Source organism: Meleagris gallopavo, chromosome 17 (genome assembly GCF_000146605.3).
Source record: "Meleagris gallopavo isolate NT-WF06-2002-E0010 breed Aviagen turkey brand Nicholas breeding stock chromosome 17, Turkey_5.1, whole genome shotgun sequence".
Classification (NCBI taxonomy): domain Eukaryota; kingdom Metazoa; phylum Chordata; class Aves; order Galliformes; family Phasianidae; genus Meleagris; species Meleagris gallopavo.
Genome location: NC_015027.2, coordinates 9,302,517 through 9,322,596, shown reverse-complemented (window position 1 = coordinate 9,322,596; position 20,080 = coordinate 9,302,517). Strand labels below are relative to the sequence as shown.

The 20,080-nt window shown below is 56.7% G+C and overlaps 3 protein-coding genes across 3 annotated transcripts in view; 1 reads left to right on the top strand and 2 right to left on the bottom strand.

Moving 5' to 3' along the window:
- Window positions 1-4,812, top strand: part of NEFH (neurofilament heavy) — a 5,191-nt gene extending 379 nt beyond the window's left edge. The window contains 5 exon segments of the mRNA XM_010720489.2: window positions 7-259; window positions 1,228-1,427; window positions 2,002-2,126; window positions 2,401-3,953; window positions 3,956-4,812. Of these exon segments, the coding sequence (XP_010718791.1) occupies window positions 7-259; window positions 1,228-1,427; window positions 2,002-2,126; window positions 2,401-3,953; window positions 3,956-4,257 (2,433 nt within the window). The 3' untranslated portion in view covers window positions 4,258-4,812.
- A 766-nt stretch (window positions 4,813-5,578) lies between these two features.
- THOC5 (THO complex 5) lies at window positions 5,579-17,050 on the bottom strand. The gene is made up of 20 exons (XM_031556001.1): window positions 17,032-17,050; window positions 16,686-16,799; window positions 16,076-16,219; window positions 15,531-15,644; window positions 14,805-14,902; window positions 14,579-14,725; window positions 12,579-12,693; window positions 11,926-12,058; window positions 10,788-10,865; window positions 10,419-10,459; window positions 9,810-9,909; window positions 9,460-9,568; window positions 7,884-7,985; window positions 7,660-7,756; window positions 7,352-7,466; window positions 6,776-6,879; window positions 6,596-6,683; window positions 6,368-6,483; window positions 6,072-6,262; window positions 5,579-5,795 (listed from the first exon to the last, which is right to left on the bottom strand). The coding sequence occupies exons 2-20, from the start codon at window positions 16,779-16,781 to the stop codon at window positions 5,732-5,734; spliced, it is 2,052 nt and encodes a 683-aa protein (XP_031411861.1). The 5' UTR covers window positions 16,782-16,799; window positions 17,032-17,050; the 3' UTR covers window positions 5,579-5,731.
- A 349-nt stretch (window positions 17,051-17,399) lies between these two features.
- On the bottom strand, window positions 17,400-19,650 carry NIPSNAP1 (nipsnap homolog 1). The gene is given in 10 exon segments (XM_031556002.1): window positions 17,400-17,776; window positions 17,851-17,934; window positions 18,060-18,154; window positions 18,330-18,361; window positions 18,579-18,719; window positions 18,806-18,876; window positions 19,015-19,109; window positions 19,360-19,405; window positions 19,522-19,566; window positions 19,569-19,650. Coding segments are annotated over 10 exon segments (741 nt in total). The 5' UTR covers window positions 19,636-19,650; the 3' UTR covers window positions 17,400-17,711.
- Window positions 19,651-20,080: the final 430 nt, after the last annotated feature.

The window sequence follows — 20,080 nt, the reverse complement described above, 5'->3', positions numbered from 1 at the left end:
GCCCAGCGCTCTGCGCAGGAGGAAAGGGCCCGGGGGCCTCTGGCGGAGCGAGCCCGAGCGCTGCGGGAGGAAGCGGAGCTGCTGCGGAAACAGCACCAGGACGAGGTGGGCGCGCTGCTGCGTGGTGCCCGCGCCGAGCTGCCCACTGAGCCCCCCGCCTCGCTGCGGCCCGGGGTCACCGCAGCGCTGCGCGACCTGCGGGAGCAGCTGGAGGGCACGGCGGCACGCAGCACTCTGCAGGCCGAGGAGTGGTTCCGCGGTGAGTGATAACCCAGGCTATTGCATGCTCCACGGGTGCACCCTGTTCTTCCCTTTCCCTGGAGGGAACCCTCGGGCCGGGTGCATGCGGGGCTGCGGGTGGGCGTTACGGCCGGTCCCCCCGCCCAGGCGTGTACACTGAGCTCCGGGAGGGCGGGAGGATAACCTCACCCCGTCCGTTTGCAGAGGCGCTGCACGCACCACCACCCCCGCTGATTTATTGGGGGAGGGCAGCGAGGTGATTTTCCCGATACCCCCCGATGCTGCAGGGAGTCCCGCTGGATCGGGGCCAGGAGTGTTGCGGGGATTGCAGCACAGCGAAGGGAGAGGGTGCCGCATCCCCTGCGGGGGGGACAGGGCGTGTCTCATGCGCTGCTGGGAGGGGCACTACATTACCGGGGAAGGAAGAGAGGGGCGGCACCCCGGGGGTCGGCACACATGGGTGCGCTGCCATCGCCCCGGCACCAGCGCCCGAGGAGCGGCGCAGCGGCGCTTCAGCACCGCGGACAGCGGCACTTCAGCACCGCGGACAGCGGCAGCGCCGTGCCCACGAGAGCGGTGTTCTGTGGGGCGGGGGGCGCTGCGTTCCACCTCCCCCCGTCCCCTAGAACCCTTGCGGCAATCCCTGCTTCATCCTTCCCCGCCACTGCCCTTCTGAGTGGTGTATCTGGCACGGTGACGAGGTGTGCTGGGGAGGGCAGCAGCTCTTTAAGTGCAAAAGATGGTGGCAGGAGCTCAAGGGAACAGGGAAATTGTTCACACTGCAAGAAGCCTGCGATGAAGAAAAGCAGTGCCCAGCCTGTCCTGCTCTGGTGTCTTCACATCCTTGGGAATGGACACCTTGCAGGGTCGGCTTTACAGAGGGCATACACACTGGGGAGTGGTGGTATTAGAGGATTTGCGGTCCCCCATAAAAGGGAGGCTGCAGTCTCCCTCTGTTCCTGCAGCTTTTCCTTTCCCTTGCTACAGTGAGGCTGGACAAGCTCTCTGAAGTTGCCAAGGTGAACACAGATGCCATGCGCGTGGCCCAGGAGGAGATCTCTGAGTACCGCCGTCAGCTCCAGTCCAAGACCACTGAGCTTGAAGCCCTCAAAGGGACACAGGAGTCACTGGAGAGGCAGAGGCAGGACTCAGAGGAACGCCATCATGCAGATGTCCTCTCCTATCAGGTAGCGTGGCGCAGTGGGCAGAGTCCCAAATCTGTCACTTGGTGCAGAGGGAGAATCCAGCTGTCAGGGAAAAGCAGCGCTGGGGCTATGGTCTCAGGGATGCTGATGTCAGCAGCAAGTACATTTGAGTTTTGAATGCAGCAGCCTTTCCCCAGCTCCTGATGTTCAGATAACCAGAGCCTGAGGTTACATCCAGGCTGCTGTGCCTGGCATCTGCAATGGAGCTGTCCCTTGTGTCTGCTGCCCATGACATTGATCACAAATGCCATTCAATAGTGACCGGGGTTCAGACCATTTCGTGTCACAGCACTGGGAACAGCAGCTCAGATTTCTGTACCCTGTGGTAGCCATAGACTGAAACTCTGTCTTCAGGGAGATGTTCCAACCCCATCAGCTTCAGGTTGGGTGGGATGACTGCAGTGACCAGGAGACCGAGGGAGCCCAGCTGGCAGCACCGCAGCTCTCCTTGGAGGTGGTGCAAGGCTCGGGGGTTCCCTCAAGGACAAACTGAAAGAGACCCAGCATTTTCCCCCTTCCCTCCCTGCATGGCACTAAGTGACTCTGTCTGTTGCAGGAAACCATCCAGCAGCTTGACAATGAGCTGAGAAACACCAAGTGGGAGATGGCAGCTCAGCTCCGTGAGTACCAGGATCTGCTCAACGTCAAAATGGCCCTGGACATTGAAATTGCTGCCTATAGGTATGGGGTTGGCAAAGGGAATGGGGGTGCATGTTTTGGCTAGTCCCCAGTGCTGGCATCTGTGAGAACATTTCTTGAAGGCCCTTGCTAACACCTAGAGTCCTTCTTAGTAAGACAGTGATAAGTCCTCCAAAACCAGCCTTGCAAAGGGATTGTGGAGGGAAGAGTGAGGAAGCCTTCATGGGGTGATGGCATGCAGATGGCAGGGAGGGAGATGTTGCTGCAGGGTGTGGGTGCAGCTGCTGATGGCCCTGCTCTGGTCTTCTCCTGGCAGAAAGCTCTTGGAAGGAGAGGAGTACAGGATTGAGACTGGCTTTGGAATGGTCTCCTACCCCGAAGTGGTCCCCAAGGCTCCCAGCATCGCCGCCAACATCAAGGTGAAGAGCGAGGAGAAAATCAAGGTGGTGGAGAAATCTGAGAAGGAGACGGTGATTGTGGAGGAGCAGACAGAGGAAATCCAAGTGACTGAGGAGGTGACTGAGGAGGAGGAGGCTGAGAAGGAAGCTGAAGAGAAAGCTGAAGAAGAGAAGGAAGAGGAGAAAGCTGAACCAGAGGGTGAAAAAGAAGCCAAGTCTCCTGCAAAAGATGAGGCCAAATCCCCAGAGAAACCTGAGTCCCCTACAAAGGAGGAGGCCAAGTCCCCAGCAGTCAAGTCCCCTGAAAAGCCCTCAAGCCCCTCAAAGGAGGAGGCCAAGTCCCCAGCAGTCAAGTCCCCTGAAAAGCCCACAAGCCCCTCAAAGGAGGAGGCCAAATCCCCAGCAGTCAAGTCCCCTGAAAAGCCCACAAGCCCCTCAAAGGAAGAAGCCAAGTCCCCAGCAGTCAAATCTCCTGAAAAGCCCTCAAGCCCCTCAAAGGAGGGGGCCAAGTCCCCAGCAGTCAAATCTCCTGAAAAGCCCTCAAGCCCCTCAAAGGAGGGGGCCAAGTCTCCAGCAGTCAAGTCCCCAGAAAAGCCCTCAAGCCCCTCAAAAGAGGAGGCCAAGAGCCCACCTGTCAAGTCCCCAGAGAAACCCACAACCCCAGCAGTCAAGTCCCCCGAAAAGCCCTCAAGCCCCTCAAAAGAGGAGGCCAAGAGCCCTCCTGTCAAGTCCCCAGAGAAACCCACAACCCCAGCTGTCAAATCCCCAGAAAAACCCCCAATGCCCTCAAAAGAGGAAGCTAAGAGCCCACCTGTCAAGTCCCCAGAAAAACCTGCAACACCCTTAAAAGAGGAGGCAAAGACTGCGACTGTGAAGTCCCCAGAAAAGCCACCAACCCCTACAAAGGAGGAGATCAAGCCTCCGTCTGTTAAATCCCCAGAAAAGCCACCAACTCCCTTGAAGGAGGAGGCCAAGAGCCCAGCTGTCAAGTCCCCAGAGAAACCTGCAACCCCCTCAAAAGAGGAGGCCAAGTCCCCAGCTGTCAAGTCTCCAGAAAAGCCACCGACCCCATCAAAGGAGGAAGCCAAGACCCCAGCAGTCAAGTCCCCAGAGAAACCCACACCCCCTTCAAAAGAGGAGGCCAAGACCCCAGCTCCCAAATCCCCAGAGAAACCTGTGTCTCCCTCAAAGGAGGAGACCAAGACCCCATCTGTAAAGTCCCCAGAAAAAGCCAAATCTCCACTGAAGGAGGAAGCCAAGTCCCCGCAGAAGGAAGTGGCCCCAGCCAAGGAGCCTGTCCCCTCCCCTCCAAAGGAGCCAAAGGCCCCTGCAAAGGAAGAGCAGCCAAAGGAGGAGAAGGCTCCCCCCAAGCCTGCAGCGGAGGGCAGGAAGGATGAGGCTCCCAAGAAGGATGCCCCGGCCAAGGCGGAGGAGAAGCCCAAAGAGAAGGCAGCTGCTGGGCCAGAGCCCCCGCCCCACAGGTGAAGGAGACCAAGGCTGCCTCCAAACCTGCAGAAGGGAAAGCTGAGAAGGATGCTCAACCAAAGCCTCAGCAGGAGGCTGGCAAAGCAGCTGTGAAGGAGCCAGAGAAGCCTAAGGCTGAGCAAAAGGTGGAGGAACCAAAGAAAACGGTGGAGGAACCAAAGAAGGTGGAAGACCCCAAATCAAAACCCAAAGATGACTCCAAAGCCAGTAAAGAGCCCCCCAAAGCTGAGAAGCCCCCCAGCAAGGAGGGCAAAGCCCCAGAGCCGGCACCCGCTGCGGGAAAGAAATGAGCAGGGCTCCACTGGAAGCTGGAGCTGCTCCGCTCCCCTCCGAAGGGTGAGACGGGGATGGTCCCCACCCCGGGTCCCCCCCAGCCAGGCCTTACCTTAGCAATATGTTTGTGAGAGACACAGCCCCTCGCTGCCCCACGCCAGTGGTATGTTCCGATCGCTTCAGTAGCAGAATGTGATGTATGCAGAGCGCCACATTTAACACTTGAATTCTAATGAGGAAAACAGATCCCAGGGGAACCGACTGCCCTTCTCCAATAAGTGCATTTATTTATTGTATGTGCAATCGATGGACAAGTGCAACTCAGAGCTCTAGCTGCTTGGGATGCGTGCCGTGGGCTGGCTGGCAGAGTCCTTCCCTCGCTGGGGTGACAAGTGGCCCTCTGGGTGGTGACCCCAGCTGTAGCTGGCTTTGGGGGAAGAGGTTAGGCACTGCAGGAATGCTCACAGAAATACGAAGTGCACTAGGAAACTCGAGTCCACTGTCAATTGCTTATGTGCAATAACCAAATAAAGTGCTTACAGAGACACATGAGCTCTCACTGTCATTGCTTGGAACAGGGGAGGAGGTGAAGGGACGCAGGGAAGGCTTGTACCAGGGCTGCCGGGCACTGTCACACAGGGCTGGGACACACGGGGCTTTTCGAAGCACGTGGCAGTCCTTTACCTCCCTGCCTGCAGCAGGGAAAGCTCACAGGAGGGCACGAAGGGCTGCACGTCCTGCTCAGGGGATGGAAACAGGGCCATTCCTCACCACACTCCACAAAGGCAATTTTTGAATTCCTTCTCTTTTTAAATCACAGCTCCCCAAGGACTGCCAGTGCCTGGATTAACCCAAGTGCTGCAGCACAGCCCTGCACTGCAGCACCACACCTGTAGTGCCTCCATGAGAGGGGAAAAGGCTCCACGAGCCTTCCTTTCCCAGAGAGTTGCTTTGGCACAAAGCGTCCCCAGTGTTGAAGCATAGAACCCCAGCTCTGCCCCTGGGGCTGTGGGACAGCACCTGCAACGGGGAGCTGCGAGGGATGGAGGGGGGCACAGCCCAGCCCAGAGCTCCAACCTCCCGCTGTGTTCTGGGGTTTGTGCCGAGTCAGCTGGCAGGCTGGGGCTGCAGTGCAGGGAGGGCTATTTTTAGCCAGCTCAGTTCCTGTTACCAAGGACCTGCAGAGGGAGGGAGGAAAGAAGGCAGGCAGGGCCCCAGACGGGGAGGACAGAACTTGTTCCAGCCCCCATGGGTCACAGAAGCATGGAAGAGCTCAGAAGGGAAGGGATCCGCAAGGATCAAAATCCCCACACCCCAGCCATCCACACATACACACATTTCTTCCAATTCAGCATTTAATCCCTTCAGTTACAAAACCTCAAACGAGAGCCAAAACATCATAAAAGAAACTGAAATGATGGGAAGGGAACGTTGCAGACAAGATGAGGCTGGGTCCCAAAGCAATGCCCAGGCAGGGGAACCCAGCAGGACTCAGCGGTGGCTGAAGAATCCCTGAGGGTAGTTGAACTTGAACGGCTTCAAGCGCATGGGGCCCCTAGAAGAGAAGAAGAGGGACAGGTTGGCCATGGGGGTCTGCTTCCATCCCAGCAGGCCCAATGTGCTGGTAAGCTCAGCAGGCTCACAGAAAGGGACAAGTCCCAGGGTGCAGCTCGACTGTGCAGGGCTGACCCTCACAGGCAGCACAAGGAAAGGCTGAAAGGTGCCTTTCTGTCACCACATGCCTGGACAGCAATGCCAGCAGGGTCCCTGCCGGTATCCTCAGCCTCCTTTGCTCACTGCCTGCAGGAACAGCACAGCCCCAGGCTCTCACCTGACCAGGCGCAGGCACATCTTCTCCTGGGGGAACTCCTTGGGCCCCTCCACAGTGGTGTCATGGGGCTCTGTCTCCAGGTAGACATCTAGCACCATGCAGAGGCGCTGCAGCTGGTTGGTGAGGAGCTGGTAGCCCGGTTTGGGCCCCCACAGCTCCTTGTAGCACACGTTGACTTCACTCTCCATAGCCTGGCAGATGCAGATGTGTTGCAAGTTTGGTTTTCTGTTCTTCCCAGCCACCAGTCTAACCCTTACCAAGGTACAGAAGCACTGGGAGCTCCCCCAAATGCTTACCCGAATGTTGTCATCGTTGCTGCCGGTTCGCTCTCCTTTCCAGTTCAGGCAGAGGCTGAAGATGGGTGGCAGCGCGGAGTAACCAGGATTCAGGACCACAGCAACCTGGAGCTTGGCTGAGCAAGGCAAGGTAGAAACATCAACAACAGCCCACAGAACCTCCCTGGTGTGGAGGATTCAGGCAGCTGCTAACTATTTGCCATCGCCGGGGGAAGGAAACACACCGACCTGTTCCTCTCTCTATCAGGGCCATGTAATAGAGATGGGTGTCTTCAGCCAGCCCAGCCTCCACCACGTCTTTAGTGTAGGGCAGTTCCTGCAAGGGGAGATGACAGGGAGTGAGCAGCTGCTGGCTCCGAGGCACAGCACGGGAGCTGGAGGGGATCCAGCCTCACACTCAGCACCCACCGCGTAATCTTCGAAGGGGATGGCAGCCCACTTCACCAGGCGTGAGACGATCTTGGTAGGGAAGAGATGCTGGCACTCGCTGGACACCGGCACCACGCCATGCTCTGGAAGCAAGCACAAGGCTGAGCAGGGCAGGCTGGGGATGAGCTCTCTGCCTGCCCCGCAGGTGACAGCAGTACTGGGACCTGGGGACATTTTTTATCCTTCTGACAACTTCACCGGGCACCCAGAAAGCAGCAGCAGCCTCAAATGCAATTCTGCTGGCACTCACAACCTCGCAGCACGTGCCTGGTCTGCCCCAGGGGTGCCTGGTATGCTTGGGCGCGCCGTTTTCCTATTATCACAGCCTGAATAAACTCCCAGAGCCAGGATAGCTGGCTCTAAAGGGATGCGGGACATTGAGAGGGGCACAGCCACCTTCTCCCACCCCAAACATGGCAACCTCAGAGCCCTGACACCACAGAGTAGAGGGACAGTGGCAATGCAGACCCATAAAAGCCCTTCAAGGTGACACGGGTCAGGCAGTATTGCCGTGCAAGAAGATCCAGCCACTGCAGACCCTCCCCAAGCACTCACCAAGAGAAGCAAACTGCTTGTGGAGAGCCAGGCGGGACTGCAGCCTCGTCCTCAGCAGCTTCATGGTCATCTCCATGTGGCTCGCGCTCAGCGAGTTGTCTGCAGTGACAGTATGCTGTGGGAGCAGGGAGCATCAGCACCCTGCCAGGGAGCCAGGGTGCTCCATGGTTTAGGAGTGGCTGGTGCCAGCTGGAGCTCTGGAGTCTTAGGGGAACAGGAAGGGACACAAGTGTCCCCATAGCCTCCCCGGAGCCCTGCCAGCTCAGCCCAACATGCTGGTGGGGAGGGGAAGGAAGGGTGAGACGCACCTGAGGCTGATCCTTGGGGAAATGCAGGCCGCCCAGCTTCTGCACCCACACATAGGGATGCCCCAGCTCTGTCACATAATCACTCAAGGTCAGGATGCTGAAGAACAAGGAGGAAAGGTCACACCGCCAGAGCACTTCCTCCTCCGTGAAAGAGCAGGCATCACCTTCTTCCACCCCGAGCCAATGCCAACTAGCAAGACACCGGCTGCACGTGGTCCACTCACCCCACTTTGTCAAACTGGAACTGGTTGGCTGGATTGGGGGTTTTCTTCCCGTGGTCTCCTGGGTACAGGCAGCTCAGGAGGGAGTCTGGGGAGAGCAAGTCGCTGGCAGGAGAAGGAAGAGAAGAATCATGCAGCAGCCCAGGCCTCGTGTCTTTCCGGGGCACCTGCTAACAGGCTACGAGCCCAGAGACTGGGGATGGATGACCCCCAAGATGGGTTTCATGACCACAGTGGTTTTCCCATAGTTCTGCTCTTGAAAATCTGTCTCCTCCCTGGTTGTAAAGAAACTGGAAATCACAGTGCATCATCTCTCTGAGTTCCCGGGAGCTGCTCATAGGCACGCTGCATGAACTCTGAAACCTACTGATGGCAATCTGGGTATGGAAAAAACAGAAATCCATAGCATACAGAGGGCATGGCCTGGTGGCTGTTTGCCAGCCAACAAGCTACAGTATTCTTTTTTAGCAGAGGGATTTTACATTTCTTCATGTCTGACCACACTCACAAACCCTAGAAAGCACAAAGGGCTGTGGAGGATCTAGGCTGGGTCACAGGAGACTCAAGAGACATCCCCCTACCCCAGTGTCTCCTACGCGAGGGGTCTCACTGAGGAACGAGTCAGGGCTAAGGAGACTCCTCTACATGATTTGTCTCAGCAGGAAGGACACACATCTGCCTGGCATAGTGGGGTTTGGGTACACACAGCGAAAAAGAACCCAGGAGGACTGGGAGGCCTCATGGGAACAGCCTGGGAGGCAGCAGCTGTTTACAGGTATTCCAGGCCACTTTCTCCTGCCTCCCTCTTCCTCAGCCACCTCCCAGCCTGGGAGAGCTTGCAGCTGACCCGAGCTCCCTGGGCAAGCTCCCAAAGCTGCCCAGTCCTCACACAGATCAGGCTTAAGCAGTCCCCGGGGAGCCCATGCAAAGGAAGCTGCATCACTGGTACTGAGTGCAAGGTGACCTGCAGACCAACCAGGTGAAAGGAGCTGCCAGGTAACGGCTGCAGGAGGAAGGAAAGCAGTTTGGCTGCAAGATGGCAACCAAAGGCAACAAGGAGAGATTCCCCTCCGGCTCTCCCTAAGAGGTTCCCAGCCTGCCCTGTCCTGGTTTTGCCATGGGGGATGCGGCAGATGAAGAGGAGGAGGATGCCTGCAGCTGCAGCAGCTTGGCAGGGCTCCCAGAAAGGCCATGCTGCTGACAGAGAGGACACCGTCAGGGCAGGATAGATCTGCAAGGTGAAAGCACTCCTCACACAGAAGTGGAGAGGCTCTTTAGGGCCTCCTTACCATTATAGGAGGAATCAGAAGCTACAACTGCACAAAGATATCTATGATGCCCCACGTAAGGAGGAGAGAGGGGCTGAGGATAAAACCTCACCCACAGCACTCACAGAGCTGGGACTCACAGGGCATGGAAGGCTGTTAGCCTATAGCTCAGCAGAGGGACATCACCACCACACCTCTAGTGCTGCATCGCTGCGCTTACGAGCACAGCTGGGCAGGACATCAGGGCAGGGTGACTGTGACAAGCTCTGGGCCCAGCACAGGACCCATACACAGCCTGGGGCTCTCCTCACCCAGCACTGATGGCAGTCGTCAGCTCAGCAGCAGTGGTCACCTTGGTCTTCACAGTCATGATGTTGAGGTTCATCAAGTAGTAGAAGGTCAGGTGAAGCACATTCTCATCTGTGCCAGCAAAGAAAGAGAAATATTGCTTTATGCTCTGGCTTGGAGCACTCGGTACTCAGAGCTTCCTGTAGGAGGAAACACACATTCTTCTGCTGCCCTGCTAACAGAGCAAGGAACACACGCTGCTCTCTGCAGATCTGTCAGGGCCCTTCACACTCCAGCACGGAGCTGTGACCAGGTTGCTCCCTGACCTGCTCTCACACCCCCTCTGTGCCCAGGGCCACCAGCACCAGTTTACCTTTGCACTTCAGGTCAATGGTGACAGACAGCGGGTGCCGCTTCAGCATCTCCTTGCGTTTGTCATCCAGCTGCACACCCAGGGTGGGCCTGCGTCGCTTCTGGGGGGAGCAGAACAGAACTGTCAGCTCTGTGCCAGCACTCCTCGAGAGCCCTTGGCCTCTCCTCCTCTTTTGCTGCTCTTTCCTTCCTTTCCCACCACTGAGTCCCAGTCTATCCCTGCTGGACTCCAGCCTCCCTGGCTGGAGACTATTTATACAAAGTGGAGCAGCTCCAGCAGGAGAGCTGCAGGGCAGACACTGCTGCGGAGGGGATGTGAGCAGGGCAGGTTTGTACTCCAGCTCTTCCGTGTTCAGGACAGAGATTGGAAATGCAGCCCCTCTCCTCCCAGTCAACACAAAGAGAGTGCCCAGCTGAGGCCGGTTCTTCCTCTTTGAACACAGATTTAATGCCAACACACTTCCACACACACTGACAGTGTCCAAAAATGAGTCCACAGATCTATTCAGGCTCAGTAGCCCCAGCACCTTCCAGCTCACAGGTGCAAATGAATTTGTCACACCACACTGTGCTGGGAGAGGCCCCAGAAGGGGATGATATTATTCCTTACCGTGGTCTGCTCCTCCTCCATGTCAGAATCGCTCTCATCATCTAAGCAAAGAGAGAAGCATAAGCAAATCCCATGGTAAGGGGGTTTCCCCAAAGCCAGCAGGGCCACCAAGCCCTCTGAGACCACAGCTCTCCCAGGTTACCCTAATTCCTAGAGTAGGGACAAAGCAGGATGCAGGCAAACAGGGACATGACATCCTGCTCAAAAACATTCCCTCAGTACTAGGAGTCACTGCAACAGACAGGGGCCATGAACACCTCTCAGGAATGATGAAGGGATGAGGGTGATCAGCTCCCAGGGCTTTTATCCAGCATCTGCATGTACCCCAGAACACAGCCCCTCTGGCTGCAGCAACACCACCCTACTCACCCTGTGAGTCCTCAGGAGGCTTGTACAAGGCTTTGGCTTCCTCTACACTGCCTTCAATGGCCACAACAAGCTTCTTGTCTGTGGAAGAGACATGAAAATAAAGGCACGAATCCCACTCCTGCGTGGGAAAGACAGTAAAGGTTACGGGGCAAGCTGCCAAGGTTGGAGCTTGGTGGGCTACAACCCCAAAAGCACATGCCCGTATGGTATTTATTAAGCCTACAGAAAGAAAGTCAGGCTGCTGCCCTGGCCCAAGAAGCTCTTGCTCCATGGCTGCACAAGGCAGAGCCCCATAAAGCTGTAACAAATGGTCAGCAGGAAGAGGTAGCTGTCAATAGGGCCCCGCAAGGCTAACGTGGGGCTGGATCTCCTGCTAGGATGGGGTCTGAGGAGGCAAAGCACAGCACTCTTAAAGACTGCTGCTGGAAGCCATCAATACCAAATTTTTTTTAATCAAGAACCAAGTGGGGCTAAAGTTCATCTAGCATGAAGAAAAAGCAAGGAGCTATCAGGGTTGTAGGTACCCATGCATAGGGAGCTGTTTAGGGCAAGAAACCCTGTTCTTGCTGAGCAGTGAGACTGCAGCTCTCACCTAACCCCAGAGATACAAACAGCCAGAGGGACCCTGAGCCCTGCTGGGAAATCCTGACTGAGAGGAGCTGGCTGCACAGAGCACCTCCAACAGAACTCAAAACACAAAGAGGGTGGATGCTTTCAGGTGAGCTGTGGGTCACTGCCTCTGCAGAGGCAGCAAAGACCCCATGCCTGGCTCCAGAGTCACCACCACTCCTGGGAGGCACAACCTGGCATCCATCCTACAGTCAGCAGCTCTCCAAAGGCAAGCAGCCATCCACGTCAACCTCGATGCTGAGGTGGGAAGCCAGCTTTCCAAGCAGTTCTTCCAGCAAAGGAAGCTGAGCAAACAAGGTTTCAAATGCTGCTGTCTCAGTGTGCTGGCCTTGGTGCCACCCTGCCGCTCTGGGCTCAGCAGAACGCAGCAGCGGAGCAGAAAGGAATGAACCACACCAACCAATTCTCCCCAGGGTAGTGCTTTCTGCAGGCAGAATGAAAGCTGGCCCACGAGGGGAGCGTGCCCCTCCACCCCCCCACAGCATTCCTGAGGATCCCTCGTGCTCACCACAGGCCTGACCATAGGCACTGGCTTGAACAAAAAGAACGTAGAGGGGTGGTGGCAGGTGTCGGGCTGTCTCGTACTGCTTGTGTGCCTGGTCGAAAGGCATGAAGAGGTACTCCTGGACAGGCAGGGAGGCCTGGAGGAACAGCAGGGACAGCGTTCAGGACAGAATCAATTCCCACTCGACTCCCCCCCTGCACCCCAAGGCAAGTGGGAGATTGGAAGCAGCCAAGCAGCTGCAGCGCAGTGTGAAACACAGGGGATGGCCACAGCAAAGCCACAGCACGGCAGGCAGGAAAACTTTTGGGTTTGAAAATAACCCAGTTCCTTCTCCTGCTCTTCCCTCCCGAGGTGATCACAAGGGGCTGGAGCTGCGTACTGCTCTCTGGGGAAAGGCCCATTTAATGAACTCTCCATCTGCAGTTCTGCAGGAGTTGCCGCATAAACAAGGAGGCTCTGGAGGAAACCCAACAAGGCAGGGAGCAGCTCTGTCACTTCTGCTTGCTCTGCCAGGATCTGACACTTTCAGGTTGGGATTCAAGCCATGTTGACTGGAAAGGAAAGGGCTCCAGATGCTGTCCCTACCCAACACAACCCCTGGGCACATCAAGTTGCTCCCAGAGGCCTTTCCCTTTCCTGCTGGGCTCAGCAAGTACCTGCATAATGCTGTTGAGGCGAGGCTGGAGGCTGCTCAGATACTCCTTTTTCACTTCAATCTCCTTCAGGATCTTCTCCTTGATGGTCTGGCATTCCTTGTACCTCTCTGCCAGTCTAGGGGTGGGAATTGGGTTAGCAGCATACAGCACAGTGCCACAGCCTGCCAGGGCCAGCTTGGGTCATCAGCCTCAGCTTTCCTGACCTAACAGAAGTCCGTGCAGGAACTCAGGGCTGACTCAGCGACACACAAAGCGCTCTCAATGCCAAGGACAGGTGGAGGCTGTCAAGAACTCTAAACAAGGGAGAGGAAGTGGAAGCTCAGCTTTGTGTTGTACCTGGGGGAAAGGCAGCAGCCAGAGCTTCCCTCAGCAGATCTGCTTCCAAAGCAGCTGCTCCCAGCAGCTGACAGGACATAAGTGGGATCCTCCAGACCCAACAAAGCTCCAAAGAAGGTTTCTCCACTTTGCATCACTTCAGCTACAACTGAGATAAACTCCTGAGTGGAGGCTTAGCACACTAACAAGTGTTCCTCCTCATCTGGCTAGAAAGACAAGGAAAATGGAAATTCACCATGAGTCTCTGAGCTCTGGTTACAGTTCTGTTGAGGGAGAACACACACAGCCTCCTCACTGCTGTTCACTGCCACCTCTCACATAGCAGAGAGCTGCACAGAGAAAGCAGAGCTTTCAAGCACGCTGCCTGAGAAGCACCTGATACAAGAGAGGGAACCCTGCTATGGAGAGCTCATGTGCTCCCCTCTTCAGCCCCTGCTCCCCACTGGATGAGGACACAACACAGAAAACGTCCCTGTGCTGGCTCAGCACAGCACAACAGCTTCTACACAAAGCAGGTCTGAAGTGCAGCTTTCAGACACCGCTGCTGAACTTCCTGCCATGGAGCAAAGCCCTGTCACTCCACTCACAGGCAACTTCTGGAACGGAGCCCAAACAAATCCAACACACCGCACAGTGGCAGAGCTGGGAACAGCAACGTGACCATGTGGAGGGAAACTAACAGCCCTAGCATTGCAAAGCGCCCACTGCGCTCCTGGGGCAGCTGAAAAGACAATTTCCCACCACAATGATGAAACGTGGTGCTCCTGAACATTGCGGGAGGAAGACTGGAAGTTACAAAGTTTCCCAGTGTTTTACTGTGCCACGGTGGGGCACGCTCAATTGAATTTTTCTTCACCTTTCACACAGCTTGCAATGAACGAGCAGCGCTAATGAGAATCTTAAATCTCCAGCTTGAGCAGTCCTCTGCAGGCTTCTGCAGCACCTCTTATTAGTCTGCTATTCTGAGCCGTGCTGTTCCCACAGCATCTACTGGCAGCTTAGACTGATCCTTCTGAAAAACCTGCTGGCTGTCACAAAGAATTATGGTACGTCTGGTTTTCACAAGGGGTGAATCTCCCTGTCTGGCCCGAGTCGGGGGAGGGCCGCTGGGGGTCAGATCCTGCACTGGGACGGTGCCACAAGCAGACAGACCAAGCGACTTAAACTCGTTCCTCACACCACAGCACAGCAGACAAAACAGTTACTGCTTTGCCCTACATGGCACATCTTGCAGAACAGGGCTCTGGGCTGAAGTGCATAACCGCCCATCCTTAAATATCACCGCCACGCTGGATGGACGCCTCATTCCCTGCTGCGATGGTCTCTGAGCAGACACACTGGTCACGCCAGAAACGAGCTATAAAATTAGTTTTCTCCTACTGATGTCTAAGAGCCAGCACTGATGGGCACTGCCTCAAGGAGTGAGCACATGTGGATTTCTTGGGATGGCTAAAGTACCTCTGCTGTCATAATGCAAGGGGTGAATCTTCGTAACGAGGACAGAGTCACACAATAAGTCTGCCACTTCCTCCACAGGGATCATTTTGAAGTGCTGTAAAAACCTTTATCTTTGCTGTTTGCTTTGCCAAGGGGCTGAGCAGCCTGGGCTGTCCGTAGGGAGCACCGTCCTGCAGCTCAGAGAGGGGGATGCAGAATGGACCCACCTCTTACGCTGCTCCAGTTCCCAGTCCAGGCGGGCAAGGGTCTGCTGGTGGGGTTCAGTCAGGGTGATGTCAGGTCGGCTGATTTCAGTGGGAGCCTCACTGTAAAACTCCTCCAGGCTCACCAGTTCGATCTCCTCATGCTTCGATCTGCAGAGACAGAACAACTGGATCAGGGAAGGGTGCCAAACGCACACAGCCACTCCTCCTCCTCCCCAGTCAAACTCACTTGAACTCCAGGCATTTGGTGATCTCTTTCTGCAGGTGCATCACCTCATAAAGCAAATTCTGGAGCTGCAGGTGATAGGCATCAACCTTCTGCTTTGCCTAAAACACAGACACAGCCAGTGACCACAGCAGGAAGGGACATATGCAGAGAGGATGCACACATGGCAACCCCAGTGCTGTGAGGACTCTGTTACCACCCAGGAAGGGGAAGTTTTGGGGAATGGAAGGACTCAAAAGGAAAAAAGACATTTTCAAGGACTGGGAATGCAAACATTCATCGCACTACATTGATCCTGGTGCCTTCAAGGAAGACAGCCTGGGACAGCAACAAAGCAGACCTGCTAAGGTACATGGGCCAGAGCTCGTTCTGTTTCTGTATCCTCAGTAATACAGTTAAACATTGCTCAAATGTTGCAAAAAAAAAATCTTTCAGAAGCATGGCTAAGACTTCTGGGGCCAATCAGCAGATGTTTCTCAGGCTTGCAGCTCACCAGGCTCAAGACCATCTGACTCACCCTTACATGATAGGACAAGATGGCCCTCTTTTGTAAGCCACTGCAATTACAGCCTCTGCCTTCCTGCAGAAAAGCCTCCTAGCAAACCTCCAGCACAGAAAGCACCACCTGGCTGTGGTTTGGTTCTGCACATGCACACACAGGAAGCAGAAACTGCTGCATCTCTGCTCTTTAGAACCCCCCCCGTCCTGTGCTCACTGCCCACTCCGTACCTCATGGGTCTGATCTCGGCCCTTCTTCAGCCGAATGTGAGCCAGCCGATTGAGCTTCTTCAGGGTCATGAAGTGCACACAGCTCTGAACGCGTCGCTCGTCTATCTCAGAGGCCTGAGAGGCAGGAGGGAAATGTCTGAAGCAGCACAGACTCACCACAGAGCCCCTGCTGCAGCCCTTTCTTTGAGCACTGAGACAAGTGGGGCTCTGTGCTCCTCTGCAGGGCAGTGCTGATGTTACTGGGGCTCCTGGGGAGCCTCGTGTTGCTGGACACAACTGGATGGCTTTCCGGTATCCACAGGAGATCAATTCTGCCCCTGGGAATCCCAACCCATCAGCACACTTCCCAACCATGCCTCAGAGGTCAGTAATTCTGAGCAATGACTGCTCAGTCAAAGACCACACGCCTCAGCTTCATCATACATAATTTTATTTAAGACAGACTGCTCCTTTTTCCTAATTTCCCCCAGAACACGGCACAGCTTCTGCTCCTTTCAGATTACCTGAAAAATAACAGAAAACCAAGCACTCAGGATTCTCCTTACATTGTCCTTGACGCCTCTGCTCTTTAGCTCCTGGATTTCTGCCATGAGCCTCTGAAGCTCCTGGCACGTCTCTTTGTAGAGTTCATAGTCCTTGATGGGGTCCCGGAGATCCACCTCACACTCCTCACTGTAGTACCGAGCATCCTGCAAAGGGCAAAAGTACCTGCACTGCTCGCTCCCACATGTTTGCAAAAAAGGGCAGTGGGAAACACATGGCCAGGGCTCAATTCTTTGCTGCATTAGCTTGAGATTTCATACACTGAATGACAACTCAGTAACCAACACAGGACACAAACACCTGGAAAACACAGGCTGCCTGTTAATGTAGTTAACGTGAGCTGAAAGGGGTGCCTGTGCTGCTGCAGTGTGCCGAGGTTACAGCAGAGAAGCAGCCCCGGGAGCTGACAGAACTTTGGCCCTGAGCCTCATGTGAGCGTTCCGAGGTAACCCAGGAACCCCGAGGGCCCTTCCAGCCTTCTGCTCACTGCCTCCCTGAGCACCGCGTGTCCTCAGCGAGTCAGAAAGGCAGAGGTGCAGTTCAGTTTCAGAGGTGCTGGGGGTTGGCTCTGACCCAGCACCGTTCAGCACACCATTCCCGGCCACACTTTACCTGCTCGCCATCGGCCTTGCCCCGCTTGCCCTCCTGCGGGCCCCCATCCGTTCGGATCACTTTGGGCTTCCTCTTCTTGCTGGAGTCCGAGGACATGGCGCTGCCGGCCGAGGGCTGCGGACGGGCGGTAAGGCTGCGCTGCGGGAGGCCCTGAGCCAGGCCCAGGCGAGGCCTCCAGCCCTGCTACCCCCTGGGGCACCGTGTCCCGGCCCTTCGCCTCCAGCTCCCCACTCCCTACCCCAGTACCCCCCAGTACCCCTAGGGACCCCCGGGACCCCCGCCGTCCCGCCCCTGCCCGGCCAACACCCCTCACACCGCCTGGGCTCTGGCGGAACCCCGCGCTCACCCCGCCACCCGCCTCAGCTCCCCCCGGAAGTGACGTCACGGAGCAGAGGAGCGCGGCCCAGAGAGATGCGGTGACAAGCGCCCCCTGCCGGGCAGCCCGCTCTCGGAGGACCGTGGCCAGAAGCGCCTGACTGGAGCTGCACTGGGCGTGGCCTTGCGCCGAAGGGGGCGTGGTCTAGCTGAATATGGGTGTGGCTTTCACAAAGAGGGCGTGGCCTATGCTCTCATTGGGTGGTGCGGCGCGGGCTCCCCGATAGCATCAGGGACACCGAGGGTGCAGAGGGCACTTTCGTGGGTCTCAGCGTAAGGACAACTCATGCGTGAGAGTCCCCGTGTCCCCAGTGCTCCCTACTCCCTAGACACGGACACTGGCAATTAAATATTTAATTGGTGACATCCCACAGCCCGGCAGGGACAGGCATCCGACGAGCAGCTCGTTAGCGGTAATTATGAGCAGCCCCCAGCTCACCTCTCAGGAGAGCTTCTGAGGGTTTGCCCCCAGCATGGAGGGCCAATGGCAACTCGGGGTGCACTGCGGCACCTGCAGGTCCCCAGAAACGGGGGGCAGCCGAGCCCAGGGGGTTGGGCTCTCAGCCTTTTCCCCCCCAAGACACCCCAAAATGGGAGAAGACGCCCCCAGCGCTTCCCAGCAGAGCTGGGGCAGGCAGCACGTGTCCCAGTTCATTGCAGCGGGGAGATCTTCAGGGGGATCATGATCCGGGACTCCATCGTCCGAATCAGCGGCACTGCAAAACACAACAGGGGTGGGGTCACCTCGCAGCTCAGCCATGGGGACAGCCCCACACACCCCTGTGCTCACCCGTGTAGTAGACATTCTCATCCCAGCCCCGCTTCCTCCAGGCCGCGTTCCTTGTCTCCTCTCGGGACTGCAGGTCCTTGTAGGCTGTAAGGGGGGGAACCTCGTTCCTAATCCCCCCCCCCACAGCCCCTGGGGAATGGTGGATGGGGTTTGGGGTGCACAAGGTGGTGGCACTGCCAGTGTGGGGTGGGTGAGACGAGGCCGCTTACCCCAGAGGTGGTGCACGACATACAGCTCCCCGATCTGAGAGAAGAAGCCGCCCACTGCCTCCTGGTTCTCTTGGCGGTACTTTATGGCCCGAGCCCTGTAAAATGGAGAGAAACACCAGGGCTGGCACAGCTCTCCCTGTGCTCAGCTCTAATGTCCCCATGCTGAGAGCAGCCAAAGCTTCATCTGTGCCACCAATCCCAGGAACAAGGATGCAGGAATGGGTCCGAGGGCCATCTGCAGAACACCAGTTGGATAAAGCAGCCACTCACCAGTTATTGCCCCACTCGATCATGGTCCCTGGCTGCGAACAGAAAACAGGAAATAAACAACAGGGTAAGGCAGCTGCACCCCAAGTACCACCTTCTCCCTCTGCCCAGGGCCAACTCGCAGCCAGAGCACAAGTGACCCCAAACACCCGCAGACCACAGGCTGCTTTGCAGACCTCAGCACATACAGCAGGGCTCTGGGATCCCCTGGGTTCCAGTGCCATGCCGAGGTTGAAACATTTCATGCCTCACCTTGAGCTTGTAGGTCCTCAGCTCATAGATGTTGGGCCCCTTGCGGGGCAGGGGCTCATTCCAAAAGCTGAACTCCAGCAGCAGCTGATTCCTGCGGGACAGCAGCATGTGGCTCCTCTCCTTGCGGAAATCCAGGTACTCCTGTGGACAGCCGAGGCTCGGGGCAAGATGATGGGAACGGGGACACCCCATAAGGTACCCCATCTGGCCACCAATGTGAGTGGTACCTTATTCTGCTTCAGCTTGTTCATGCAGTCCATGAGGGCTGGGTACCCACCAGAGAAGCGCCAGAGGTGCACTGGGATGGGACAGTAAGGTCTGGCAGGAGGAGAAAGCACCAGGGAGCCCCCCTCCCGAGTGACCAGGATTCACCCCACATCCCCTTAGGGTCACGGCCATGCAGGGTTGTCTGCTCCTGCAGAAGTGCAGCCCTCACCTGCCTGGTCCTGCTCCCCGTACCACGTATTCCAGTTCCCAACCAGGTCACAAGGGTAATCGGCATCTGAGTGCAGCTTGGGCAGCACCTCCTCCCTGCAGGGAGTACAGGAGGTTTATGGGGTGCTCCTAGGCTGCCCCAGATGGGAGAAAGACAGCAGTTGGAGCTGGCAAGCAGCAGGTGAGTCTCTCTCAGCAAGAGAAGTGCTGAGTTTCTGACCCCAGAATGCTCCCAACACCCCCATTTGCCTTCTCAGCCCAGCACAAGAGATTCCAAAATCCTCCTGACACCCCCACTTGACCCCCTCCCAGCCCCTGGGAGACAGTGGGCAGTCCCCCAGCTCACGTCAGGCTGTTGTAGGCATCCAGACATTCTGGCTTCACATTGTGAACTGTGGGGGAAAGATGGCAAGACGCAATGTCACAACAGGGAGCGGGATGAGTGGCTGCATTATCAGCTGCAAGGGCCTGGGAGGGGAGTGCACCCTCTGCCTGTGGTGTCACTCACACTGGATCTTGTAGAGGTTGCTGGTCTCTTTCTTGGACAGAAGATTGGAATGGGCATCCTTGCGGGGATCCACCTTGTGCACAAACAGGGAGCGGAACCAGCTGCCCTCAGCATCCCGTGAGTATGCCCTGCGGGACCATGCCGTCAGCAGGGCTTGGGAGGGAGGTAGAGGGGTGGGGAGGACACAGCTGGGCACAATGGCTGTGGTCTGATGTGGGGGAAAACCGGAAGCAGATGAGGGATCTTGTTCCATTCCCAACCCAGCCCCAGGGCTGCATGCTCCTCCACCCAGTGCTCCCCAGGGAGAGGTCTCATTCACTTCACGGTGGCCCTGCCCAGGGATGTGGGGTGACAGAGATGACACAGAGGCAGTGCACTCGGTCAGACCTTTGCCCACAGAGCGGCAGGGCCTGGTAATGTATTAACGGCGTGGGGTCAGCGGCCCCGGACGCCCAGCGAGGGCATGGGGTGACAGCAGGCCCTGAACCATGGCGGGGGGAGATGGGGTGGGAGATAAGGGGCTGAGACTGGGGGAGATGAATGCTAGGGGGGGAGATGG

Bases quoted from the DNA above. Each gene is read 5' to 3' on its own strand.
- THOC5 (XM_031556001.1), bottom strand. From the start codon at position 16,781: ATGTCCTCGGACTCCAGCAAGAAGAGGAAGCCCAAAGTGATCCGAACG. The intron at 6,880-7,351 runs GTGAGTGCTTGG...GCTTGCTTCCAG, and splicing joins CAAGCAGTTTGCTTCTCTTG to AGCATGGCGTGGTGCCGGTG. The intron at 5,796-6,071 runs GTGAGAGCCTGG...CTTCTCTTCTAG, and splicing joins ATGTGCCTGCGCCTGGTCAG to GGGCCCCATGCGCTTGAAGC.